This window comes from Poecilia mexicana, unplaced genomic scaffold, assembly GCF_051168715.1.
Source record: "Poecilia mexicana isolate PSO_F unplaced genomic scaffold, ASM5116871v1 scaffold_8, whole genome shotgun sequence".
NCBI lineage: Eukaryota > Metazoa > Chordata > Actinopteri > Cyprinodontiformes > Poeciliidae > Poecilia > Poecilia mexicana.
In genome coordinates this window covers 12,627,257-12,650,879 of record NW_028263377.1, presented here as the reverse complement: position 1 = coordinate 12,650,879, position 23,623 = coordinate 12,627,257, and the positions used below count along the sequence as shown (strand labels likewise).

General features: G+C 38.7%; 2 protein-coding genes and 1 long non-coding RNA gene across 3 annotated transcripts in view; 2 read left to right on the top strand and 1 right to left on the bottom strand.

Moving 5' to 3' along the window:
• LOC148157999 (uncharacterized) overlaps positions 1–8,656 on the top strand; it is a 146,250-nt gene extending 137,594 nt beyond the window's left edge. The window contains exon 2 of the long non-coding RNA XR_015764089.1: positions 7,894–8,656. This is a non-coding gene — a long non-coding RNA (uncharacterized LOC148157999). The remainder of the gene's footprint in view (positions 1–7,893) is intronic.
• A 4,355-nt stretch (positions 8,657–13,011) lies between these two features.
• Positions 13,012–18,354, top strand: gtf2f1 (general transcription factor IIF, polypeptide 1). Its single transcript, XM_014997089.2, has 14 exons — positions 13,012–13,328; positions 13,746–13,812; positions 13,987–14,033; positions 14,178–14,250; positions 14,396–14,589; positions 14,824–14,994; positions 15,098–15,303; positions 15,428–15,578; positions 16,312–16,367; positions 16,502–16,633; positions 16,725–16,795; positions 17,040–17,181; positions 17,310–17,448; positions 17,600–18,354. The coding sequence occupies exons 2-14, from the start codon at positions 13,801–13,803 to the stop codon at positions 17,802–17,804; spliced, it is 1,599 nt and encodes a 532-aa protein (XP_014852575.1). The 5' UTR covers positions 13,012–13,328; positions 13,746–13,800; the 3' UTR covers positions 17,805–18,354.
• Positions 18,355–18,762: 408 nt separating this feature from the next.
• On the bottom strand, positions 18,763–20,946 carry alkbh7 (alkB homolog 7, RNA demethylase). Its single transcript, XM_014997088.2, has 4 exons — positions 20,544–20,946; positions 19,463–19,636; positions 19,259–19,383; positions 18,763–19,166 (listed from the first exon to the last, which is right to left on the bottom strand). The coding sequence occupies exons 1-4, from the start codon at positions 20,814–20,816 to the stop codon at positions 19,046–19,048; spliced, it is 693 nt and encodes a 230-aa protein (XP_014852574.2). The 5' UTR covers positions 20,817–20,946; the 3' UTR covers positions 18,763–19,045.
• Between the last annotated feature and the right edge of the window lie 2,677 nt (positions 20,947–23,623).

Genomic DNA, 23,623 nt, shown 5'->3' with positions numbered 1-23,623 from the left:
AGACTCACGTACACCAGCTTAGATAAATAAAGAGCGTTATTACAAAACAAACCGATGGTTGCTGACAGCCACAAGTTGCAGTCACTTGGCCTCTTAAAGGGGTGTAGTGCACACACACCCATACATTCCCATATTTGGAATTTTTAGCCCCAACATCTGGCTTTTATCACCACTCAGCAGACCATTAAAGGAGACCCATCAACAAAACAATTCTTTAATAAAACTTGAGTTCCAATGTTTAATTTGCTCCTGGATTTATTTTGAATTTAATTGAAATGACTTGAATATTCCACTCAAAAACCTTTCCAGTGATTAAGGAACAATTATGCTATATCCAGGTCATCTGTCATTGGTGAAAATGTTATACTTGGAACAATGTACACAGTATTCATATTTATATTATAACTGTAACAATCAAAATGTCTATGTTTTTTTGGAACAATAGAGAAAACTGGTGTTAATCTGTTTTGAATAACAATAGTTAGATCATGTTTGATATTCATGTTTTTTTTCATGTGAATACCATGAAAGCATGGTATTCTTACTTTTTTTTTTAAAAAAAAGCCCATGCCTACTTGGAACATGTAAGTCTGCACATTTAGAGTCCAGGACCCGCAGAAAATCCATCTGATCAGCACACACTCTGTCCACTACCTTCTGCATTTTAAGACCCAAAACTTGTTCTAAGATGAATGATGCACAGGGATTTTACTGCCCATGAAGATACAGATAGTAGATTTACAAGTGTTTTGTCTCTGTTGCTACGCATATTCTCGTGCCTGGCTGTCCACAGTGTGTGGGCGTACAAATCTGTGTGGTCCATCGGTCAGCAGTTGGACACTGTTGCCGCTGCTGGCATGAGAGCTCTCTCTCTCTCTCTCACTCTCTCTCACTTAAACACATAATCAGAGCCACACATTCAATAACTCGTGCATGCCGGAGAACTAAAGGTGGCTTCCCCCTAAGCCCTCGCCGCAGGTGAAGTGAGCCGCTTTTCTGTCGTGCGAGTGAGTAGTCAACACTGCTGGAAAACCGACCATTTAACCCAGAATTAAAAAAAAAAAGAGAGAGAGAGAGAGAAAGCAAGAACACACACACACACATCCACGCACACGCTGGGGCGCGCATGCATCACCAGCTTTATCCCCTGCGTGATTCCTCCCTCGATACTAAATCCCCTCTCTCTCGCACATCTGTCCATGGCGCGTATTCTGCCCGGCCGTCCTATCTCTGCAGAATCCAACCTGGCTTCATGTGACACTTTAAATCTGTGACACAGATTTAATCACTTTTGGCGTGCGTTTTAACCCAATAGAAAAAAAAAACGTATTGTAAAAAAAAAAAAGAAAAAGAAAAAAAAAATCTGGGCACATTAATAGGTTATTCTGACAAGTCTTCTAAAAAAAAAAAAAAAAAAAGCACCAACAGGGAAAATAAAAAGCACGCTTTTATATATACCATCGTAAATTTAGCTCAGTGAGGTTCTGTTGCACCAAGAAGGTTGGAGTCTGTGAGGGCAGGTGCGTTCTCGCCCCTCCGTCGCTTTTATATCGGTGCATATGAAATATCGGAGCATGACTGTCCTTTAACATACACAAATAAATAAATAACTACATGTTGCAAAAATGAAAGCAAACATATTTTTGCACAGTACCTTCACTTATTTCCCCGTCAGATGGTGCGTTCAGTGGCTGGAGCAGAAAGGATGATATTTCTCTCTCTCTCTTTCTCTCTCTCTCTCTCCCCCCTCTTTCTCTCTAAGCAACGTCGCAGGCTCAGCACCACGGCGGGAGAGGATGACTGAGAGAGGGAGAGCAACAGAGTAAGAGAGAGGCAGTTGGAGAGAGAGAGAGGGAGGATGCATAGACCTCTGCGTAGTGTAACACTGTTTAATGCGGTGGGCTTTGCTTTCTGTTTGAGTAGCAGAACATTTACAGTACATTGGTGTTTTATTCACAGGTTTGGTGCTATGTAAGCAATGAATTATAGGTATTCAGCATCTACTGGATATATGATCAGGACACTGAATACAGGAGGTGGCTATGCTGCACATCAATGGTTCTATCAACTTGACAGCAAACATTACACTGACATTATTATTTTTTTAAAAAAAAGCAACAAATGCACCCACCTACACAAGTAACTATGTTAAGCTTGATTGGCATTTGGGCCACTCTTTGCGAAAACGTACATGCTGAAGAACTGCTATTAATGAATTTGAATATCATTCAAAATGTTTTTTATTTAATTATTTCATTTAAAAAAAAGGTGAATGTATATTTGAAATATTCACAGAGTGACCCATTTCCAGCATTTCCGTTCACTTCGATAATTATGGCGTACAGCTAATTAGAAAGTCAGGATCTGTGAAAATCCGAGTGTTACATAAGATCAAATTTAAAAAAAAGGATTTTCTAATACGGCGGCATTGGCCTACTGAGAAGTAATGTCCATGTGCTGCACAGTGTACTCACTCAATACTTCAAGGTCACTGCTCCTTTTTACATGGATTACTGCATCAGTGCACAGTGCCATGGAGGGGATCAGCTTGTGTCGCTGCTGAGGTGTTAAGGAAACAATGGCTGCTGCTTTGATCGCGGCCTTCAGCTTATCTGCATTCTTGGTTCAGGTGTCTCTGCTCTATGGGGCTTTGGTCTGGGCAGTTTGCTGGCCAATCAAACACAATGATACCATGGTCAATAAACCATTTAATGGCATTTTCAGCAGTGTGTGTGTGCAGCAAGCCCTGTCCAAAAATGAATTCAGATTTCCCATAAGCTTGTAAAATGTTAAGCTAAAGACAGCAGCACCGATTTTGGACTTAATAAAAATCAGCGGACCAACGTCAGCTCGACATGGCACATCAGATCATCACTAAATGTGGACCGTGCACAGGTCATACGCTTCTGACATTGTCTAGTTCAATAGTTGAAGACTGTCCATGCTTTTCCATCACTGTATTGTGTGATGACTCCTGAAGCCAAATCTTCTGAATTTGCCTTTTCAAATTAGCTTTGCTTCACAGCTGTTTGAATGCCGTTGTAACCCCTTCTGCTTTTTTGAGTGAAATGTGTAAGAACACGTTCTCCTCATGTATGTATGACAGTCAGTCTCTGTCAAGTCAGCGGTTTCCACCATGATTGTTGAATGGCTGTAACAGTAGTTCTCGATTAGAAATCATTTTATTGGTGATGTTTTACTTCCCAGATAAACAGAATTTTGAATGCATTTCAAAAGAAGCCTTCGAATTTACTTCTTGACAAGATGTTGACTACTAAACATTTTAACATGCATGCTAATGGCAACCTCTCCCTGCAGAGTTTGCATCATGTTTCACGGTGAGACAGAGCCGGTTCAAGATGTTTAAGGCCCACGGGCAGAATTTTGTAAACGTGTTCACTTCTGTTTAAGTTTGTTGTCCACCTACCACCACCGCGCCTCTAGGATCGCTTTCACATTATCCGCCCTTGATCGTTTTTGCATTTTGTTTTCACAACGGCTCATTTTAAAGATATCTAGTAAGCCAGAAATGAATTCCAAAAGAGATTAAAATTAAAATTAGGTTCTGTTAAAAGTTCATTTGCTGTAGTTATCTAATCTGCAGTGTATTGTTTTATTTTATTTGCTGCCGACGGATTTGCTTTTTCTTGGAGCCTGAGTCTGGCAGCAGATTATAGCTAAGTAAAATGGACTTCTACCAACAAAGGTGGTCTCAAACAATGTGTTGCATTTTCACAACCAACACATTTTCTAACATATCTAGTAAAATTTCAAGTACTGCAGGGTCCCACTGGTAATTTGAGGCCCCAAATATCCTCACTTACTGCACTTGTCCCATTTGAATATTTTCTAAAGACTGCTATGCCCTCACAGAAAACCCATTTTCTTTGGTGCTAAAGTGTACGAGAATAAAGAAAGATTGTTAAATACTGCCCGTTTCACATTTTAGGTCAGATCATGTTCTGTTTAGCCTGACAAATTCAGATGGAGTCGACTAGAACTGACTGCAGGTTTTATGAAGTGAAGCAAAAGTGTAAGAAAGAAATGTTCTCAGGGTGATTAACACTCAGCACACATAACTTTATGGTTTAACAATGCGTACATAAAAACAAGCACAAGAATTTTCTAGCATCATAATCCTGTTGTGGGAGACAAAAGAAGCATCAGTGGTTTCCAAAGTTGTTTTGCCTATTAATATAGGCATAAAACATTGATTGGAAGCTTTTTCTTTTCTTCTGAGCAATTGTCATCAATACCAAGAAATCTAATTAACCGTTTCCTAAAGTGTGTTTTCCACATTGAGGATTCATCATATATCTTCCATATTGGACTTTAAAACTAACTGGTCTAAATTGGGATTTTAAAGTGTTTTTTTTTGTTTGTTTGTTTGTTTTTGTTTTTTTATGTTTTTCTCACATTACTTGCATTTGACACCCACTTTGAATTAGTTTCAAAAACCCAAAGTTATGGCTCTCATTAAAATGGGATTTTTTTGTGTGACCTCATCAGTATTATAGGCTTATGAAGCCAGTTCAAATTAAAACATTTTTTGGTTTTGTGGTTGTCATTGAAGCTGCTGTATTTGTCACCATTTACATATTTACAGAAGTATTTCAATTAGTAACGCTGTTAAAGAGGATTTAGGGGCTATAACGGTGTAAATCCTAGTGATAATAAACACCTATAAATGTTTATTACTTTATGTCTTTATAAAGACATAAAGTAAATACAAAGCATGTACAATCTGGTATGCTGTTACTCTTGCAGAAGGCAGAATTGTATAAATGTTAAAACATTTAATGTATTGTATGGATTTGTGCCTGGTTTGTTGGAGGGGGGAGGTTTATGCTTTGTAGCATCTTAACTTAATATCAGCTAAATAGAAGAATAGAGATGGTGGCCTTTTTTGGCACATTTGACCTTGTGGATTTCACCTATCAAAGGGGAGACAAAGATTGATGTTTTCTATTTTCTGTAAACTTAAACAATCTGACCTTGTGCAGCTTCCATATCAAGGTCCCACATTTTGGTTTCAGAATGGTCCCTGTGGTACAACAGTGGGATAATTGTACAATGGGGCAGGAGCAGTGTGTCCTTTTTCTCAGCATTTGCTGTCCACAAAATCATTACTTGTTCTTTTCCTTGTTTATGTTAGTTCATAGTGGACAGTGATAGTCGTATTACAGTAGTTTTCACTACATGAGGCTGTACCAGGTGCAGAGTGGCGGATGTAGTTGCTTTAAAGACCTGGTTGGACGGATATTCGTAGACAGAAGGTGTCAAAGGTTGGGTGGAGAAGGACTCAGCGCTGCATCTTAATTGGAGTTAGTTCGACGGAGCAGTAGTCACTGAGGAGTAGGTACAGAAGGTGAAGAGTGAAGGAATACATGGGAGCAGGTAGGAGACTAACTGTGGTTACATAAAATACAGGCTTGAAGATACTTAAAAATGGTAAATATAGGAACATATATTTGCTCAAGTTATTCAGATGAGACTGTTGAAAGTTTATCCTGGTAGCCTCCTTATACTGCAGCCTATATGCCATGGCACGGCGCGTAATTCCACTAGTTCACTGACACCAATTTCCATGTAAATTTTCATGACGGCCAAAACATGACTAAATTCACCCATCACAATCAATGCGCTTCAAATGAAACAATTTCTGCTGCTGTCTTGTTGCATTACGATCTGCATCCTGCCGCTTTCATTTGTCCCCACGGAGGATTTCATGTGGTGAGCACAGGTCTCACAAGCGAGAGCCGCAGCTTTCTGAATTGTTTTTGAAAGGCCAACTGTGGACATCCTCAGACCTAATGTTGCATTAAAATGGCCTCTGTCTGCGTGTGCACACGGTGTTGCATCGTTACACACACTGCAGCATGTGAGGATCTCCAGGATAGCAGGGGCACAAAGGTTCCTGGTGCAATATTGAAACGTGTGAGTGTGTTTGTGTTCATCCTTTGTCTAGAGAGACTCCAGGAGGTGATTCATGATTTTGAGAAAGAATATGAAAAACAAGAAATCCTTTCACACTAGGAAGTTTTGGAAGTGTGTCAGTGTGCGAAAACAAACACAGACCCACATACTTTCTTAGAGAGCCCAGGTTGGATGAGAACGGAGACAACACAGTTGCTGTTTTGTTTTTTGTTTTTTTTTACTTTATACCACGTTTTTATTTCTTAGCTTTTAATTGGTATGTATTATAAGGCAGAAATAATGTGGTACCTGATAATGTGTTACTCTGTTAAGGGAATTACAAATCAACAAATTCCACCCATCCAACTAAATATGCTATTTAGTTTTTGTTAGTCTTCATTAATAATAGATTTTTTGCTTTGTTTCCTGTAATGTTTTTTTACAGCGCTTTTTAATTTCCTACTTCAACAGAAAGCCGTCTTAAACTTACAGTTCAGATATTTTTAAGTGTGGTACTTAAAAAAAAAAAATTAAAAACCTTGTTAAAAACATACAAGTTGGGAAGGCAGACTGGTTAGTTACTGGCTTCACTAGTCTGGTCTGGTCACTTGAATTAAGCTCACTTATTCGCTGTGCAGATACAGCAAGGTTTGTGACTGACGGCCTTAATAATCACTGACAGCCCTGTTCTCTTTCAGACTGCCCATGTTTTGGTGCTCAAGGAAAAGCCTCCTTCTACTGCTCACCACTAACTATGTTGACCGTTATCTCCCAATGTCGCCCGACTTTGGGGTATCACCTTTTATTTTAGAGAATGTATTCCTCGACATGGACCCCTATCTCTGGAATAAAGGTAAATATCGATGATAATGTATGACAGACCCCGTTTGAAATGCTTTCAGCTCAACTCTCTGGTTTTTTTAGACAGTTTTACAGTCCCGGTAGGATCCTGTCTATTGGTAACAATAAATCACACAAGTCTGTTTCCTACAAATTCGAAACGAATCCACACAGAACTGTAAACTGCTTGCAAAAACAATAATAAAAAAAAAAAGACGCGTAACTATATATTTTCTTTTCAGTGCTCTACAGTGTTTTAAATTGGATTGTGTATTCCTCAGCAGCTTGTGAATTGAGATGGAAGAAACTCCAGGTATAACACAAGGAGAGGTACATGTTTTGCATGTGTGAACAGTGTGAGAATAATGCTTCCTGCTTCACATGAATGAATCTATTGAAAGTTTGGTTATACCTGATTAACAGACATGGCCTACTCATTACTGACTTGTTTGCTTATTTTGTTTTTCCCGGGTTTTTTTTGCTTCTTCTTCTTTCTTGTCCATCTCACTATGCAAGTCTTGTTCCAAACACATGCAACTACTTGAAGGCTCATTAACTCCCTTTGTCAATCTTTGTCTCTTTTAACGGATAACAATTTGCTCCAGAGCATCCTGTGTTTCTCAGACTCTTATTAATATTTTCTCATTATCTTTCCCAGTGGTGGCTAGCAATATCACAATAGCTTGTCTAGGCTTGATGATTAAGAAATAACTAATTTATTGTTGAGAGGCTTTGTGGTGATGTGTGTTAACACACTTAATTTATGTGTTCCAGTGAAAGCAAAAATTGAACTCAGAGGCAAAAAATTAAAAAACAAAGAAAACAACAAAACACCCCTTTGATCATAGCTTCCTTTTTTTCCCCATGTGGTTTTTGGACCAAACGTGATTGCTATGATATGCAAGCTAAAGACTAAAGTCATATCTTTGAATTTCCTTCACCGAATTTGCAAGACAATAGCTAAATCATTACATAAGAAAAAACACCAAAATGTGGAGTGATGGAGAAGGACAGGAGGGGAAGAATGTGTTTCCTGATTCAATTTCCTTTTAACCTATTAAAGACCTTCTTTCACCTAACTTTACCTCCATCCAATTAAAGTCAGCAGTTTAATTAAATCTGTCCTGTGACAACCAGCTTTTTTTTTTTTTTTTTTTTTTTTTTTTTTTTTTTTTCAGTTTTGTGTTCAAGACTCATAAGATTTTTTTAATAATGGTATCCAGATGTACATTGTAAATGTCTTACATAAAAACTGTGTTCCAAACCAATAAAAAAAAGGAAAATAATCATTCGGGCTTTTATATATAACTTCATCTTTGATGTTATTATCCAACTGTTCACTTTTAAAGCCTTAATTCAACCCCGGATAAACAGAAGATGATGGACGGATGGACGGATGGACGGATGGATGGACGGACAGATGGATGGCATGTAACTAATTAACACATGTAACTATTTTTTTTATTTTTTTTTTTAAGTTGGAGCTCCATTCTCTTTTTTTCAGTGCAGAAAATAAGTCCACGTTCTTCACTGTGTCGGCCACAAACAGCTGAATGAATCTTCATCAGTGCCAAATGGGAACATACATAGCGTTGTACAGAGTGATAATATCATTAGGTCATTTCTCTGACACCACCACCAGAAATCCAGACAAGTATTACAGAAGTATGTCATCCGATGAGGTACTGAGACACCCAAGTGCAACATTGTTGTTTTGATTACACCGCTTTGAATTTCATCACATTATTACAGTAACTCACAATACAGGTGACAGGCAGGGACTGAAAAAAGACAGAAAGAAAGAAAGAAAGAAAGAAAGAAAGAAAGAAAGAAAGAAAGAAAGAAAGAAAGAAAGAAAGAAAGAAAGAAAGAAAGAAAGAAAGAAAGAAAGAAACACAGACCTACCAGGCTCTAAAAATTACATTTAGTGTGTGCTTCAGACTGCAGAGAAGATTTACTGGAATAATTATAGCAAGACAGGACGGTTTCCTGTCAGAGGCGGAGGACAACAACTGTCACTGTTGCACACAGAGTGAGGAATAATCACTCAGACTTGCAACTGACCAGACTGGTTTCATAAAACTCTGTCATGCTTATAAGATCGGTGGACACAGAGCCAAGCCGTCTGCCATAACTTTTGGGACGAGCTGAGCGAAGAATTTCACGTGGCTGGAAGGAGGGAGTCTTCTGATTGTTTGTCTCTCCTGCTCTGTTGTTATGTAACAAAGCAATGTTTGCACATGCATTAACAACTACCTGAAACAAACAAGAAGTTCCCTTCTATACGTAAAACTATGGCATTATATGTTGCAGCCGCTGTCAGTGGCCTGTGTCAGTTTGCCACTCATAAGCCGGTGAGTGGCAAAACGAGCCCGAAGTTTCAGGCTTTCACGTCAGCGATCTCGACTTCACCTCTGGTCTGGCCACCTTCCCGACGCTCCTGACCTTTGGCTGATATCTACGTGATCCGACAAACTCTGACATGCAGCCACAGCGTCCCCCCCCCCCCCACCCTCCCCTCTCAGATTGCAGGATTGTTTACCAGACGAGGTATCGCAGCTGACTGGCCTCACGACTCGAGTGTGTTTCCATGGCAACCGTGTATAGTATGGAGAAGAGGTGCAAAGAGTGTGAGAGGGGCGAGAGACAATGAAGCTTTAGCACTGTAATATCTTGTTATTTGTCTCCATACTCCCATTGTCTGCTCTACAGGTGGCTGCAGCTTAACTTTAAGCGAAAGAAGCCTGTTTTTTTGTCCCTTTTTTTAGTGGACTTTAAAAGTGGTTTTGGTGTTAATAGTACCACTATAGCTACGTTCTCAGTTCATTAAAGTAATCACCTTGTACAAGCTCTGCTTGACAAAAATGTCCACATTACTTAGGTTGCTCTCCTGCTGAAAGGTTACCTGCTGCCTCAGTTTCAAGTCTTTTAAAGCCTCAGATAAATTGACCTCGGCGATAGCCCTGATTTAGCAACAGTCATCTCACTATTAACGCTGACCAGTGTTAAGGCCTGGCTCAATGACCGGGACAAAACCAAGCAAAACCCACTGAGACGTTGATGATTTATCTTGTACACTGAGTCCTTCGCATTGCACCAACACAAAGTACAAAATCTACTCGTGCTTTTTGTTGGTCTATCACAGGGTTGAACACTGAGAGGTGGAAGAGGACCTCAATTTTTTATTTTTTTTTTAAATATAGATCAATGATTATTTTTATTTTTTTAAGTCTGGAATTTGTTCTCAGATTTTTTTTTTTTCTCTTACATCAAAAACAATGTGACATGGGTCAGTTCTATGAAAGCTCCTGCTCTATTGAACCAAGTTTAAAGAATAGATACTCTCTGAGTTTCGATATTTGTTCTCCTATTTAGGTTAAAAACATGAATGCAAAAACAGCGGTTCATAAGAGACAAATAGTTTTGTCTCTGTGCCTTACATTTTCTCCTTATGAAAAAAAAAATAGTTTTTCAATCTTTATCAGTCTGTGCTCATATGCAAGACTTGAACATGCTTGGAAGACTGCTCTTTGGACACCCCTAGCAAATCATCCTAACATACTACAATTAAGTCAAGTCGCTCCATAAAAACCAATATAGAGTTCAAAGAGTATGAATAATCTGTAAGGCGCTGTATACATCTGCAAACTGAAGCTGTTTTCTTCAACTTTTTTCTTTTTAAACTACAGGAATCTTTGTAATTAAAAAAAAACAACAAAAACATTTCTGAGTTTAGGATGCTTTTGGAAATGCGTCACAAATAAACCAGTTTGATTCAGCGCTTGAGATACAAACATGATTATGGAAGAAGGTTGCAAGTGAGAGTTTGAATGGACGACACGAGACCACCGTTTGCTCAGTGTCATTGAATTCAGCTACGAATGCAGCCTGCGCTCAGCTGGAACACTGAGTTCTCATCAGTCCTCGAAGCTGCACGGCATTAAACGTGAATTAGAAACAGCAAATCAAATGCATTAACTTTTTTTGTCACACGCTCACATTTGCATGCAAACATAACACTGACTGGATGTCTTTAATTAATAATAGGCAACCTAGATTAAAAATCTGCTTTTCTAAATATAGATTACCATTTAAATAAATGTGCAAATACATAATCTCGTGTGTAAATTTTATTCAGATTGCTTACATAATAAATACACATGAGCATGTGAAAAAAAACAATGAACTATGAGTACAGGAATAAATAAAAAGATTAATATGTAAATAAACTCTATAAGCTCAAAGAAACTGCAACAGAATCGGTGATGTGACTTTTTATTTACTGTGTAAGACTTGGTACATGGTGACCATCTGCACTGTATACTGGTTCTTTTTGGCAATAAATTAGCTTGAAACCAGCAAGCTACACATATTCCTTATGGCCCATTTCTCCTTTTTTCTTAATCCTAATTGCCATTCTGAGCAAGACTGCAATGATACTATGTGGTCTTTGGACTGTCAGCAACATCTTGTGGCAGATAAGAGAAACTACAAAACGTCAAGAGGCACTTTTTATGATAATATCAATGGATAATAATGGAAATACTGCACTTTTGCAAAGATTAAATTATGCTTAGAAGAATTTTAATTATTCAATCGATTCAGATGTCTCAAAGTTCAGCTATGAGATCTGTGTGACACATAATTCTGGTGGATTTTTTTTTAAGTTTCTGTTGCCTTAAAAATTTAATACAAGTCGTGACAATTATAAAAGTATTCATGCCATTTAAAATTCTTTAGATTTTGTCACAATAACGACATATAGTTTTCAATAAATGTTATTACATCAACACTTTAATTGTGAAATGAAAGGAAGTTATTACGTCTGAAACAAATCATTATGAAATGTTTGTGCATTGTTCTGAGTCAATACTTTGTAGAGGTTAAAATTTCTGCAATTACAGCTGCATTTTTGGGGGAGCTTGTAGTCACTGTAAACCTTAAGATTTGCCATGTTCTTGGATTTAGGTCTGTGGACTGTAATGGGGCCATTGTAACATGCGGGGATGCTTTAATCAGAACCATCCCATCCTCGAACAGATTTTCATCTTGTATTCCACTGTTTCTCACTCAAAAGCTGGAAATACGTTGTGTAAACGCGGTGGTTGAGAGGATGTTTTAGAAGCGATAAATTTGGTGAAGTTAATGTTCAGTTTATTTACGGAGCCCCCCAGGGGACATGGGGAATTTTTTTTCTTTTGCGTTCCCTCGCAAAACTTTTGCGTTCCCTCGCAATAATCTACTGATCAGTTCATGCGGCGTAATTGATACTGTAAGCCTTTTTTACGGTGGAAGCCGTACTTTCTGCTTTAATACAAACTTATAAGGTTTTTCCATGGACTATTGAGTTATTATCGCGGGGTAATAAGTCATCTGATTGTGTCTCTATTGTGTTCTAGTCTGAATGGTTTAAAGGGCTGCTTTCTGTGCCGTTCCATCTGAGCCTTAACACACATAAACATGCAGTAAATAAATCGATTTTCAATCAGTTTTTTGCACCAAAGGGTTAATAATAATAAACACGTTTTCACTGAGGCTCTATAAGAGCAATATGAATGAAATAAGTAATTATTGATATGACAGGAGCAGCGGCTTTGACACCTGGTGGTGGGCGTGTCGATGTGGGAGTGACTGTCATGAAGTATGAATGGGAAGGTGACTGGCTGCTGCTGGCTCTGTGTGTATGAGGCAGCGGGTGAGCTGGGTGGTCAGTCCTCGCAAAGTTTGGAGCATAATAAAAATTTAAAAAATCGATAATTGTGACAGAACAAAGAAGAGGTTAGGAGTTGATTGATACACGGACAGATGAGATTCCCCGAGTTAATCCAGTGCGGCCGTCTACCACCATTAGTTTGCTGTGTTTTATATTAATAAAACGTGTTTATCATTATTATTAACGCTTTGGTGCAAAAAACTGATTGAAAATCGATTTATTTACTGCATGTTTATGTCTGTTAAGGCTCAGATGGAACGGCACAGAAAGCAGCCCTTTAAACCATTCAGACACGAACACAATAGAGACACAATCAGATGACTTATTACCCCGCGATAATAACTCAATAGTCCATGGAAAAACCTTATAAGCTTGTATTAAAGCAGAAAGTACGGCGGCCACCGTAAAAAAGGCTTACGGTATCAATTATGCCGCATGAACTGATCAGTAGATTATTGCGAGGGAACGCAAAAGTATTGCGAGGGAACGCACAAGAAAAAAAAATTCCCCATGTCCCCTCGGGGGCTCCGTAGTTTATTGAGAAAACTGGTAAAAAAAAATAAAATAAAAAAGATTCCTGTCAATAGAATTCCTGACATTTTCTTTATATGACTGTTTTAAAAGCACAAAATATTAAGAACAAAAGTATTGATGTTTGATTAACTTTGCAGCACTTACTGTCGACGCCGTGACGGGGGTTTAGTTCGGAACCATTTGTGGCTAGTTGTTTCTAGTCGTCCTCATAAACGGAACACATTACACCTAGTTGATCGGCACAGTGTTGTATCACTTACCAACATGCTCAATATAATGTCCTAAAGCTCTGGTTAGCTCGAGTTATATTTTGTTACACGTATAGGTGAGTGAGTTGGAAGCAAAATTATACGAATTACGGCAAAGTTAAGGGCAGTACGCAGCAAATAGCATCACAGTTTTGGTTAATCAGCAAGTGCTAGTTGTATTAGCATCTGTTGCTAACGGTGAAGCCTTTTTAATTTTTGCAGGGTCAGGGTTTGTAGCATTTCGTACTGTTATTCATTGCTGCTGTATTGTTAAGTTTGATTTAATGTGGATTAAAAAATTTGATAACTTGCTTGTCATATAATAACATTGTTTCTTACGTAGCTTTAGCAACATTAAGCTTCAATTGTTAGTTTTATACCAAATCATTTGGGTCAAGAAAAAGTTACAGTGGTTTTGAGACTCTTGTCTTATTTTCGTCTAGAAATAACTATTCCATGCTCATATCAATGTTTTAAATTTTGATTTTGTTTAGGTTTTTGCACTGGACTGAATCAGCTCTTCATAAACCCAGCGGGAGATCACTGACCATGACGTCACTGGTAAGTAGTGACTTTTCTCAGAAAACGCAAATTTACATTTCTGTTTCTTTGTAGCCACTTTGACATATGCAGTCCAATCTAAGAACATCTCACAACTCTTTAAGTCTAAATGAAAAACACCTTCGGCTTGTACAGTGACATGGTTTTAGACTCATCCCTCTGTTTATTTTACAGGGTGGAAGCAGTTCCTCAACCACAGAGTACACTGTGAGAGTCCCCAAGTAAGTAACAAACAAATGTAGTGAAAGCGTGTATCTAGAATGCTAAGCAACATATGATTTACCTTCATCTAATAATGATTTTATCTGACCCGGACAAAAATGGAACTGAATATTGTTTTGTTTTCATCTCTGTTTTTCCTATAGAAATACCACCAAAAAGTACAATATAATGGCTTTTAACGCAGGGGATAGAGTCAACTGTTCAAGCTGGACACAGGTGAGCTTTCATATCTCCGTATGAGAATTGAGTCATTAAAAAAAAAAAAAAAATCAAGAAGCCAAAATATTAGAATGATGAGGAATTACAATGTACCTCCAATCTGAGTTTGTAATGTTATGTTTCCCCTTCTCTTCCTTCCCAGGCACGTATGGAAAGAGACATGAGTGCTCGGCGAATATACGGGGAGGAGGAGACACCGGAGAGTGGCGCAGGTAGCGAGTTTGGCAAAAAACAGCGGGAGGAAGCTCGGCGAAAGAAGTTTGGAATTGTTACCCGAGAGTTCAAAGTGGAGGATCAGCCATGGATCCTGAAGGTCAATGGCAAAGCTGGCAAGAGGTTAGAAAACAGGTTACTCTTCTTTAAGATGTAAGAAGTTAAAATGCTTAGCAATTTTTCAGTGTCTTTTTTTTCTCTTAATCTCGTCACAATGTATTTTTTCTAAAACATGTGAGATGCATTTCTGCACCTATTATGCATCCCTGTAGGAGTTTTTCTAACGTTTTATGGTTTTCAACCTGTTTTATTGTTTTACTCTTGTTTTGTTTTTTTTTTCTTGTTTTTTTTTATCAGGTTTAAGGGTATAAAGAAAGGTGGAGTTACAGAAAATGCATCATACTACATTTTTACCCAGTGTCCAGATGGAGCTTTTGAAGCCTTTCCAGTTCATGGGTGGTATAACTTTACACAGCAGGCAAAGCATCGAACGCTAACCGCTGAAGAAGCCGAAGAAGAGTGGGGCAGGTACATGAGGGAATGAATTGAAATGGAAAGTTGAAAGCATTTTTTTAAAGTACATAAATAAATGTATACTTGCATGAAAAACCACATTTCTCTCCTTTTACAGACGGAACAAGGTCGTAAACCACTTCAGCATTATGCTTCAGAGACGGCTCCGGGAGCAGGAGCGTGGTGACGACGACGAAGACGAGACAGAAAAGGGTGGGAAGAAGAAAAAGAAGGGGGGCAGTAAGGGTGGCGACCTTCTCATTCACGACCTAGATGATGACCTTGAGATAAGCAGTGATGACAGTGACAGCAGCATGGGAGAAGGTAAGGAACAGTGGGATTCCCTCAACTGAACACATTGCAGACCTTCATATTTATCAATATTCTGTCTGTTTTAATCCAAATTGTTGAGCATGTCTTCTGTTTTTCGGGCCCTCTCATGTAACAGATGGAGAAAGCAAGGCAAAGACAAAAAAAGCTACAGGAAAAGGGAAATCAAAGAAGAAGAAGCAAAAGAGCAATGATAAGGAAGCCCTTGAAGACAGCGACGATGGAGATTATGAGGGTCTGGAAGTGGATTATATGTCAGAGGAAAGCAGGTCAGATCACTGAGATTCCCTTTATTTACCATCCCAGCATCACAAACAAGACTCTCATGTCAGATGACACATTTCTGAGATCGCCTCCTGGTGGCAGAAAAAAGCACCACGCCACTTTTAAACATTTATTTGGGAAGATGACACAAATGCAGATCAGACAAGAAACCACCATTCTAGACATCATGATATAAAATCTAAATAAAAGTAGAAAATTTATGCACAATACATCACTGATCTATCCTTATCACAGCATCGCAGCGATATACAATATGCATATCACAAAACACTGCCTAAACTCCAATTAATGTTAGTTATTGAATGAAGTGCCATGCATTTAGACTATTTATATCTCTAATATATTTGGTGATAATGTAACAGAAAAATATAGAAGGTAAGGGAAGTTATTCAGAAACTAATTTGAAAAGCAGCTTTGTCAATATATTGTTGATTGTTTTTTTTTTTAATGTCCAAAAATAATCAGTTGTTTTCATACCTAAATGAGGTTAAGAGTAATATGTGACTTTGGGTAACACTTTCCCATGCCATAAATGGCTCCCAGTTTATTTACGTTGCCATCACTAACTTTACATCAACATATTAATACTGATTTGAGCCGTTTCCTCATTCTGAAGCACCACTGTCACAACAGTCATCGGTTGTAGGGATGAAGTATTTTGAGTTTACATTTTATTAATTATGTTAATATGTTGTTTTCTTTCTTTGCCCCTATCAGCTCAGACGAAGAGCCAACAAATGAAAAGCCGACCAAAGCAGAAGAGCACCCCAAAGGTAACGACTAATGACGGCGACAAAGTCACAAAAAGCCTCAGATGATGGATTCAATTAATGCATTTGTTAATTAAAACTGTGAATGGGAATTACAATTTTTTTATTTTTTTTTACTAAAATAATTTAACGTGTAGGAATCGATGAGGCGTCCGAGAGTGAGGAAGATAGTGAAGAGGAGAAACAAAATGAAGAAGAAGCTAAAGAGGAGGAGGAGGAAGAGGAAGGGAAGAAAACCCCGGTCCAGATGGAAAAGAAGAAGAAAAAAGGTGAAACCCTGCAAGGGTTTTTCTTCAAGGTTTTTGTAAAAGACATAAATATTGACAAATGTTGAGTGACATTGTATTGTTTGTGTCGTAGACAGCAGTGGCGAATCAGACAGCTCTGACGACAGCGACATCGAAGGAGAGACTGCTTCTGCTTTGTTCATGGTAGCTAAAGTGTGTGTGGCAGAAAAACTGGTTATGAGTTTCCAAATCAATTATCTACTTTTTGACTCGTACACTTATATTGAATATTGACAGTAATCCATTGACAGTGCGTAAGTGTTGCTGGAAGTATTTGGAGCTATTCTAAGTTTGCAGATGTGAATGTGTGAATTATTTTATGTTTACACTATTGTTACACGTTTACTTTTATTCTTACGAAACGTCTCTTTAACGTTTCTCCTCGCAGAAGAAGCGCACCCCTCCCAAGCGGCCTGGTGGACGCGGCTCTGCAGGCAGCTCCAGGACGGGCAGTCGTCCTGGGACGCCATCCATAGACTCCGCCTCCACCTCCAGCACGCTGCGTGCTGCTGCCAGCAAACTGGAGCAAGGTGTGCGCTTGTAAATTAGCAAAAATGTCCCAACCAACACAAAATCTGAGTTGAAATGAGACACATGACAGAGATTTGGATGTCTGTGTTAGTTTGCCTGTGACGAAGACTGATCCATTTGTCATCAGGGAAGAGACAAATCCAGACTCCAGGTACTGACTCTCCAGCAGCCAAAAGGCTCAAGATGGAGCCCAGCAGTCAGAGCCCTGTCCCCTCTGGGAAGAGCACACCTCAACCCCCATCTGGCAAATCCACTCCAAGCTCAAGGTATGACCTACTTTTAACGCAAAAAAATAGATTTTTGGGCCTGAAACGAAGCATAAGAATCACTGACCTAATGCTAAATATTAGGTACTAATGAATGAACTACTAATATGTAATCTTGGATACAACAACTTACAAAAAATTCTCCCCACAGTGACGTGCAGCTGACGGAGGAAGCTGTGCGCCGCTACCTGATCCGTAAGCCGATGACCACCAAAGACTTGCTGAAGAAGTTCCAGACCAAGCGCACAGGTCTGAGCAGCGAGCAGACGGTCAACGTGCTCGCTCAGATCCTGAAGCGTCTCAATCCAGAGCGCAAGATGGTCAATGACAAAATGCACTTCTACCTCACAGAGTAAGCAGCCAGGCAGCGGTAGGAATGATAACAAAACCATAGTAAAGAAGTGTTTTTCCTGATCCCCGGACAGAAAGTGTAACAAATCTTGTGCTCGCTTACACATGCTGCACCAGCTGTCATCAGCTGTGTGAGGAGTAGATTTACTAAAATATTTTTGTTGAACTTTGTTAATGTAGATGAGCCTGAACTCATGGTAATGTTTTAGTAAACACAATGTTTTCATTTGCAAGTAGAAAATAAGTCAATCTTTTTTTTTTCTAAGTCAAGACTTTAAAATAAAATGTAAACTTAACTGGTTTATCACTGTGATTTGTCGATATACATAATATTGAATATTTCTACAAATCTATATACAAGAATTAAATGGAAAGGAATATATAAAATCAACAGTGATAAAAGTCTACATCTAGCATTTAAGCATATCAGATGAATGTGGTGTTTTTACAGCTGCAAAATATCAGGGATGTTTGTAATTAAATTAGTATTTCTGGAAATTGTGATATTAAATTTTATACAACTATGCTACAATAAAGATGGTAAGATGTACATAACGGAGCCCAAGACTTGCCACGTAAATTCCTGAAGATGGTCACACCAGCCCTGCATGTTTTAGTTCACTTTTAAAACAGTCCATATATTGCAGGACAATAAAAACATAATTTGGATTAAATATACAAAATAAGGAAATTATGAGTGGCAACATGCTTTAATATTGTTCCTACTTGTAGAGGTCAAGTGTCTCTGCTCTGTGGTTGTTTTAACTTTAAATATTAAATTACAGTTGACAATTAGATGTTAAAGTAATTTTATTTTTAAAATATTGCCGAGCACTTGTAGCACTGTCAGCTTATAGTCCACATATATATATATATATATATATATATATATATATATATATATATAAAAGCTACTTTATCCACCATTCAACCAAGTTATTTAAAAGAAATAATACAGCTGGATGGAGGTCTGTCAACATTTATTGTTTTAAAATAATTACATATTGAAATTTTTTTTCAAACATTAGTTTTGGATGAAAAGTTGTTTCAATACTTCCAAAAGAGTGTCTGTATTATACAGAAAGAGAAAAACACATCAGAATGATGGTATTATAATAAATATAATTTCATACCAACTCAGTCAAAGCAGGTTGTTTTGGTTTTGATATCCCAATATAACCTGGTTAGAAGATTTTCTTTAACCTGTCTACATTATGCTCTTATTCTAACGGAGAGCATGAACTCGTTAGCCTGGAAGGTTACGACAGATAACGGAGATCCGGCGCAGCCGCGGCACCCTGTGTCCGTTGAACACTGACTCTTCATCCTTAAGGACCTCATGAGTGAAGTCATATCTGGCCTGGTCCCTGTGCAAACAAGACGAAAATATATGACAAACTGTCCTTTAAACTTGGTATGTTGATAATCAGGCAATTTCTAATACAAAATCCCATTGGACCTCAGTATGTAGAGGGAGCGGCGAGTCAGCAGCAGATCCAGCCATTCACTTGGCTCATTCTCCTTTACTAAACGCATGATGCTGTCAGATAAAAGACTCAAACCAGCAATGGTGCTGCCACAAAACTGAAAACAAGAAGAGAGAAATAACTATTAAGGGACCAGCCCGTAACAAAACATCATAGCGATGCGATAAGAGGGGTACCTTGACACTGTCGACGTGGGGCTTGATGTAGCCAGCTTTGTCCAAATCCAGAACGTGTACAGGCCCCAGAAGAGGAGACCCCCGAGGAAACGCCACAGACCGGACACGGTTCAGGATCTCCTCACACGGCGGAGCCCACCTCAGACGCTCCGTCTCTCTGTAGCCATGAATTGCCTGAAAGTGTACAAGGCAGCACAGCGCAAATGAATATACAGTAAGTTTCAAATAAATACATACTCTTAAGTCGTTTTAATACTTAATGCAAACCATCTGTATGTTTATATAGTTCACTAACAAATGAACAGCAACAATAACAGCTGAGTAAAAAGTGATGGAGGGTACATGCATGATTTTGCATAATATATTTAGAAAAAGCATTGGAAAGTTTGCTGATTCAGAATTGTATCAGAAATTAGAAGTTTCTTGGGTTGATGACATTACAAGAGGCACTTGTTTAGCCAATCAATTTTGACACACCAAAGACTTGTCTGCTTGCCTCTTGGTTTTTGAGAGAATCAAATTCAGTTAATTTGAATAAATAACTAAAAACATTTAATCAGCAGCTTTAGAAAGCTGTAACGGCTGTATGAAGTTTTAAATTACAGGGTAATCCAATACAACCTCTGTATAAACTAAATGCAAACTAATTTATTTACATCCTATACTATCAAAGACTAGTCTAAAACGTTTTGTAAGGACTCACCCGGTGACACGCTAAAATCCTGCATTAAAAAATGCGTGTGACTTGGTAATGGGGTGCAACTGATGGGGCTAGCAAATGTGGCGGCCATAGGTTTTGCTTCAGAATCCTTGCAAAGCTGTCCTACTATATCATCTGTGTTACTTGTGCAACACTTTTTTCCTTCCACTCAATCTTCCAATAATGCTGTCACTATGAACATTCAGCTTCTTTGACGATGAGCTTCTATGACTAACCCTCTGGTGGAGGGTGCCAACGACTGTCTGCTGGACAACTGTACAATCAGAAACTCTGTGTTTGATAAATCCATATAAGTTTTATTGTTCATCGTATATGGTAAATTACTGACATGTCCCTGCAATAGCTGCAAGCACGTCTTACATCGTCCCAGTGGTCGAACTCGTAGCGTTTCTTCCTCAGTCCTGGCTCCAGCTCTTGCAGCAGGACAGCCTCCTCCTCCTCTGTGATGAAGCCCGGCCTCACCTCCACCTGAGAGCCCACAGTCTGCACCAGCTCCGGGCTTGACCCCACCACCATCACATCATCTTGGAGAGATGGCAATCCACCGCTGCTTCTGGGGCTCGAACGGCGCCGTCGGCAGAGGTAAACAGCTGGGTTTCGTGTGTGTTTCAGGGTCGTCAGCAACAATTTCATTCTCCCGCACTTGCTAAGTTAGCTAGTTAACCGCGAAGAACAGAACTGTTTACCTTCAGCAGCGCTTAGTTTCGCTTGTCAGGCGTTCGTGTGGGGCGCCATGATGGAATCGCAATGCATTGTGGGGCGTGTGGTCTTGCAGTAGAAAACCTACAAGAACTGAAGGACTCAGATTTTGCCAAATAGAGGAAGCTACTTTCAACGTGGATTTTATGTTCAAAATAAAAAGAGGGGACGTGTAGTCAGCGCTGTTTTTAGCAGACAAATAGCTCTGCTCTGCAATTCTACGAGTTTGTATTTTATCGCCATGTTTTTATTATTATTATTATTATTATTTTAGGTGAGTATGCTCTGCTTAACCACACAAAACTTTTGAGTATACGCCTCTCTTGTTTTGAGGGCTTCAAGAAATTGTACCAAATATGACAAGTTAACAGCATTATAAAAACATTACGTCTTCTCCCACTTATGCTGTAGTTCTTCACTATGAACACTGGAGGGAGATGAATACCTTTTACTGCAACTCATTTGGTTCTGTTTAAAAACATGATTAGCTTCTTCAATGGAACTAAAAAAACCCAGCAAGTCTACTTTGGAGGAAAATGTAAACTGACTACGAAAAAAAGCCTTACTAATATGGTTATGTAAATGTGCTCATATTTTAATGTGGTTTCAAGATTCAGTCTTCAAGAGTTCACTTTTGTCTTTAAATTGACTGACCCAATTCAACAGAGGTCTAGCCAATTGGTGCTAGCAATCTGAGAATCAGTTAAATGGTGACCACCTGAGTGGAGTGACTCTGTCTGAAGTGATTGTAGCATAAAGGCACCTGTGTCTGGAAGGTTTATTCTCTAGGTAGTTAGTATTCCTGGCTACCATTACAGCATGAAGGAAAAAGAACACTCCAAGCGAATCAGAGAAAACATTATTGAAGAGTATAAGTCAGGGGATGGATATAAAAAAAAATCTCCAAAGCACTGAAAATCCATCACCAAGACATAGAAGTAATGGCTCATGTGTGAATCTGCCTCGATCAGGCCATCTTCACAAACTGAGTATCTGTGGAAGAAGAACTCTAATAAGAGAGGTCACCAGGTCAGGCTGACTACGCTGAAGGAGTTACAAGCTTCAGCAGCTGAGATGGGAGAGACTCTGCATACAACTGTGTTGCCTGTGTTTTTCATCAGACAACAATTGAAGAAAACTGACATCAAGGCATGTGGGAGACTCCAAACTCCGGTGAAGAAAAAGTTATCTGTTCTGACAAGACTAAAATTAATTGTTGGTCATGACTGATTGGAATAGCAATAAAAGGTTAAAATCTCCAAGAGTTTAAATACTTTTTATACTGTATTTCATATGAGTGGAACAAGAAGACTGGCATTAAAAAAGAGACTGTTTTGATGAGACATATTAACATACTAAACACAAATGACAGAATACTACACTATCCCTAATCTTCAGCTTTTGGTTTGAAGACAGTGAGCCATAAATCTATTCAGCTATAAAATATATATATATATATTTTTTAAAGGCAGCATGGAAGATGGTAATGAAAACAGATAAGCAGGTAAATATTTTCTTTATGGAGATCCAGTTGCCTTACTTACTCAAAATGATAAAATACAATAACATATTTAGAATATATATTTTGCTCTTTGATGATTGAACGAGATCTTGAAATATCCAAACGCTCCACAGTTTATGAGGATCATTGGTTACATTGGTTTTACATTTCCACCAGTTGACAAACCCTTCTCTTCCAACACAAACAGCCCCTTCTCAGTATTACTTTTATTCTTCAGTGACGAGTAATTTGCGTTCATGTGCCCAGTCTGTATTTAGAGCTGCTGTCCTACAACTTCTCAATCAAATGACTGTCTCATCACCTGAATGTCTTGTCGTTGAAAGAATTCAGTCATTTGGTTCAGGTGTGTTGGAGCGATGTCTAGAAAAGCACTTTTGACCCTCGCTGCAGCCACGGCGTGAATTTGCCTGTCCGTCTGTTGTTCGTGCGGTGTGGACCCAGCTTGCAGAGGTTTGCCTGGAGATCTGCCACTGGATTGTGGAAGAGCGGGTTCAGCAGGGGCGGAGTGCTCTACATGCATACAGCCATTGAATTATTCAGCTTTATAAATCATTGAGTCATGCCACTCCTTTCTAGGCCCTCGCCTCAGAGCTGCAGCCTCTCAGCCTCAGATTAGGTGAACATCTGACAGGTAAAAAGAAAAAAAAAACAACAGAAAATTATGCAGATTTGTTTTACTTCCAGACTCAATGAATGGGTTGAAACCATCATTTTCAGTGACATGACATTTTATGTTCTCAAATAAAGCCGTTGAAAGTTGGTGCTCCTTTTTTTTTTTTTTTTTTTAAAGAAAGTTATTAAAGGTTAATTACGTTTTACATCAGACCGAGCAAAAATGGCCCATTAGTTTTTAACATTTGAATGCAGGCTGCTTTCTTCTCGGTTTCAAGATTTCAAAGAGAAGTTAAAACATTACCTGGAGTTATCCCTACGTCATTTTGGAAATATGCCATCAGTAGATACATTGTATTAGTGAAAGGACTGGGTGCAGTAATAAAGTAATTTACAATGCCATTATATAAGGATGAGGGCACTACCAGGAAAAGTGGAGTGAAGTGCAGTGTAGAGAAATGAAACCCATTTATTCCAGAGCCATAAAGAGGCATGGATACTGAGACAATAAACATCTCATCCACCCTACGTTTTTTTTCTGCGTTCCAGTACGCACTGTCCAGGTATTAGCAAAATGCTCATCTTTTTTTCTAAACAGCAAGAGGGA

Bases quoted from the DNA above. Each gene is read 5' to 3' on its own strand.
- gtf2f1 (XM_014997089.2), top strand. The intron at 16,368-16,501 runs GTAACGACTAAT...TTTAACGTGTAG, and splicing joins AGCAGAAGAGCACCCCAAAG to GAATCGATGAGGCGTCCGAG. The intron at 17,182-17,309 runs GTGTGCGCTTGT...ATTTGTCATCAG, and splicing joins TGCCAGCAAACTGGAGCAAG to GGAAGAGACAAATCCAGACT.
- alkbh7 (XM_014997088.2), bottom strand. From the start codon at position 20,816: ATGAAATTGTTGCTGACGACCCTGAAACACACACGAAACCCAGCTGTT. The intron at 19,384-19,462 runs GTACCCCTCTTA...TCTTGTTTTCAG, and splicing joins CCCACGTCGACAGTGTCAAG to TTTTGTGGCAGCACCATTGC. The intron at 19,167-19,258 runs GTCCAATGGGAT...TTGTTTGCACAG, and splicing joins CGCTCCCTCTACATACTGAG to GGACCAGGCCAGATATGACT.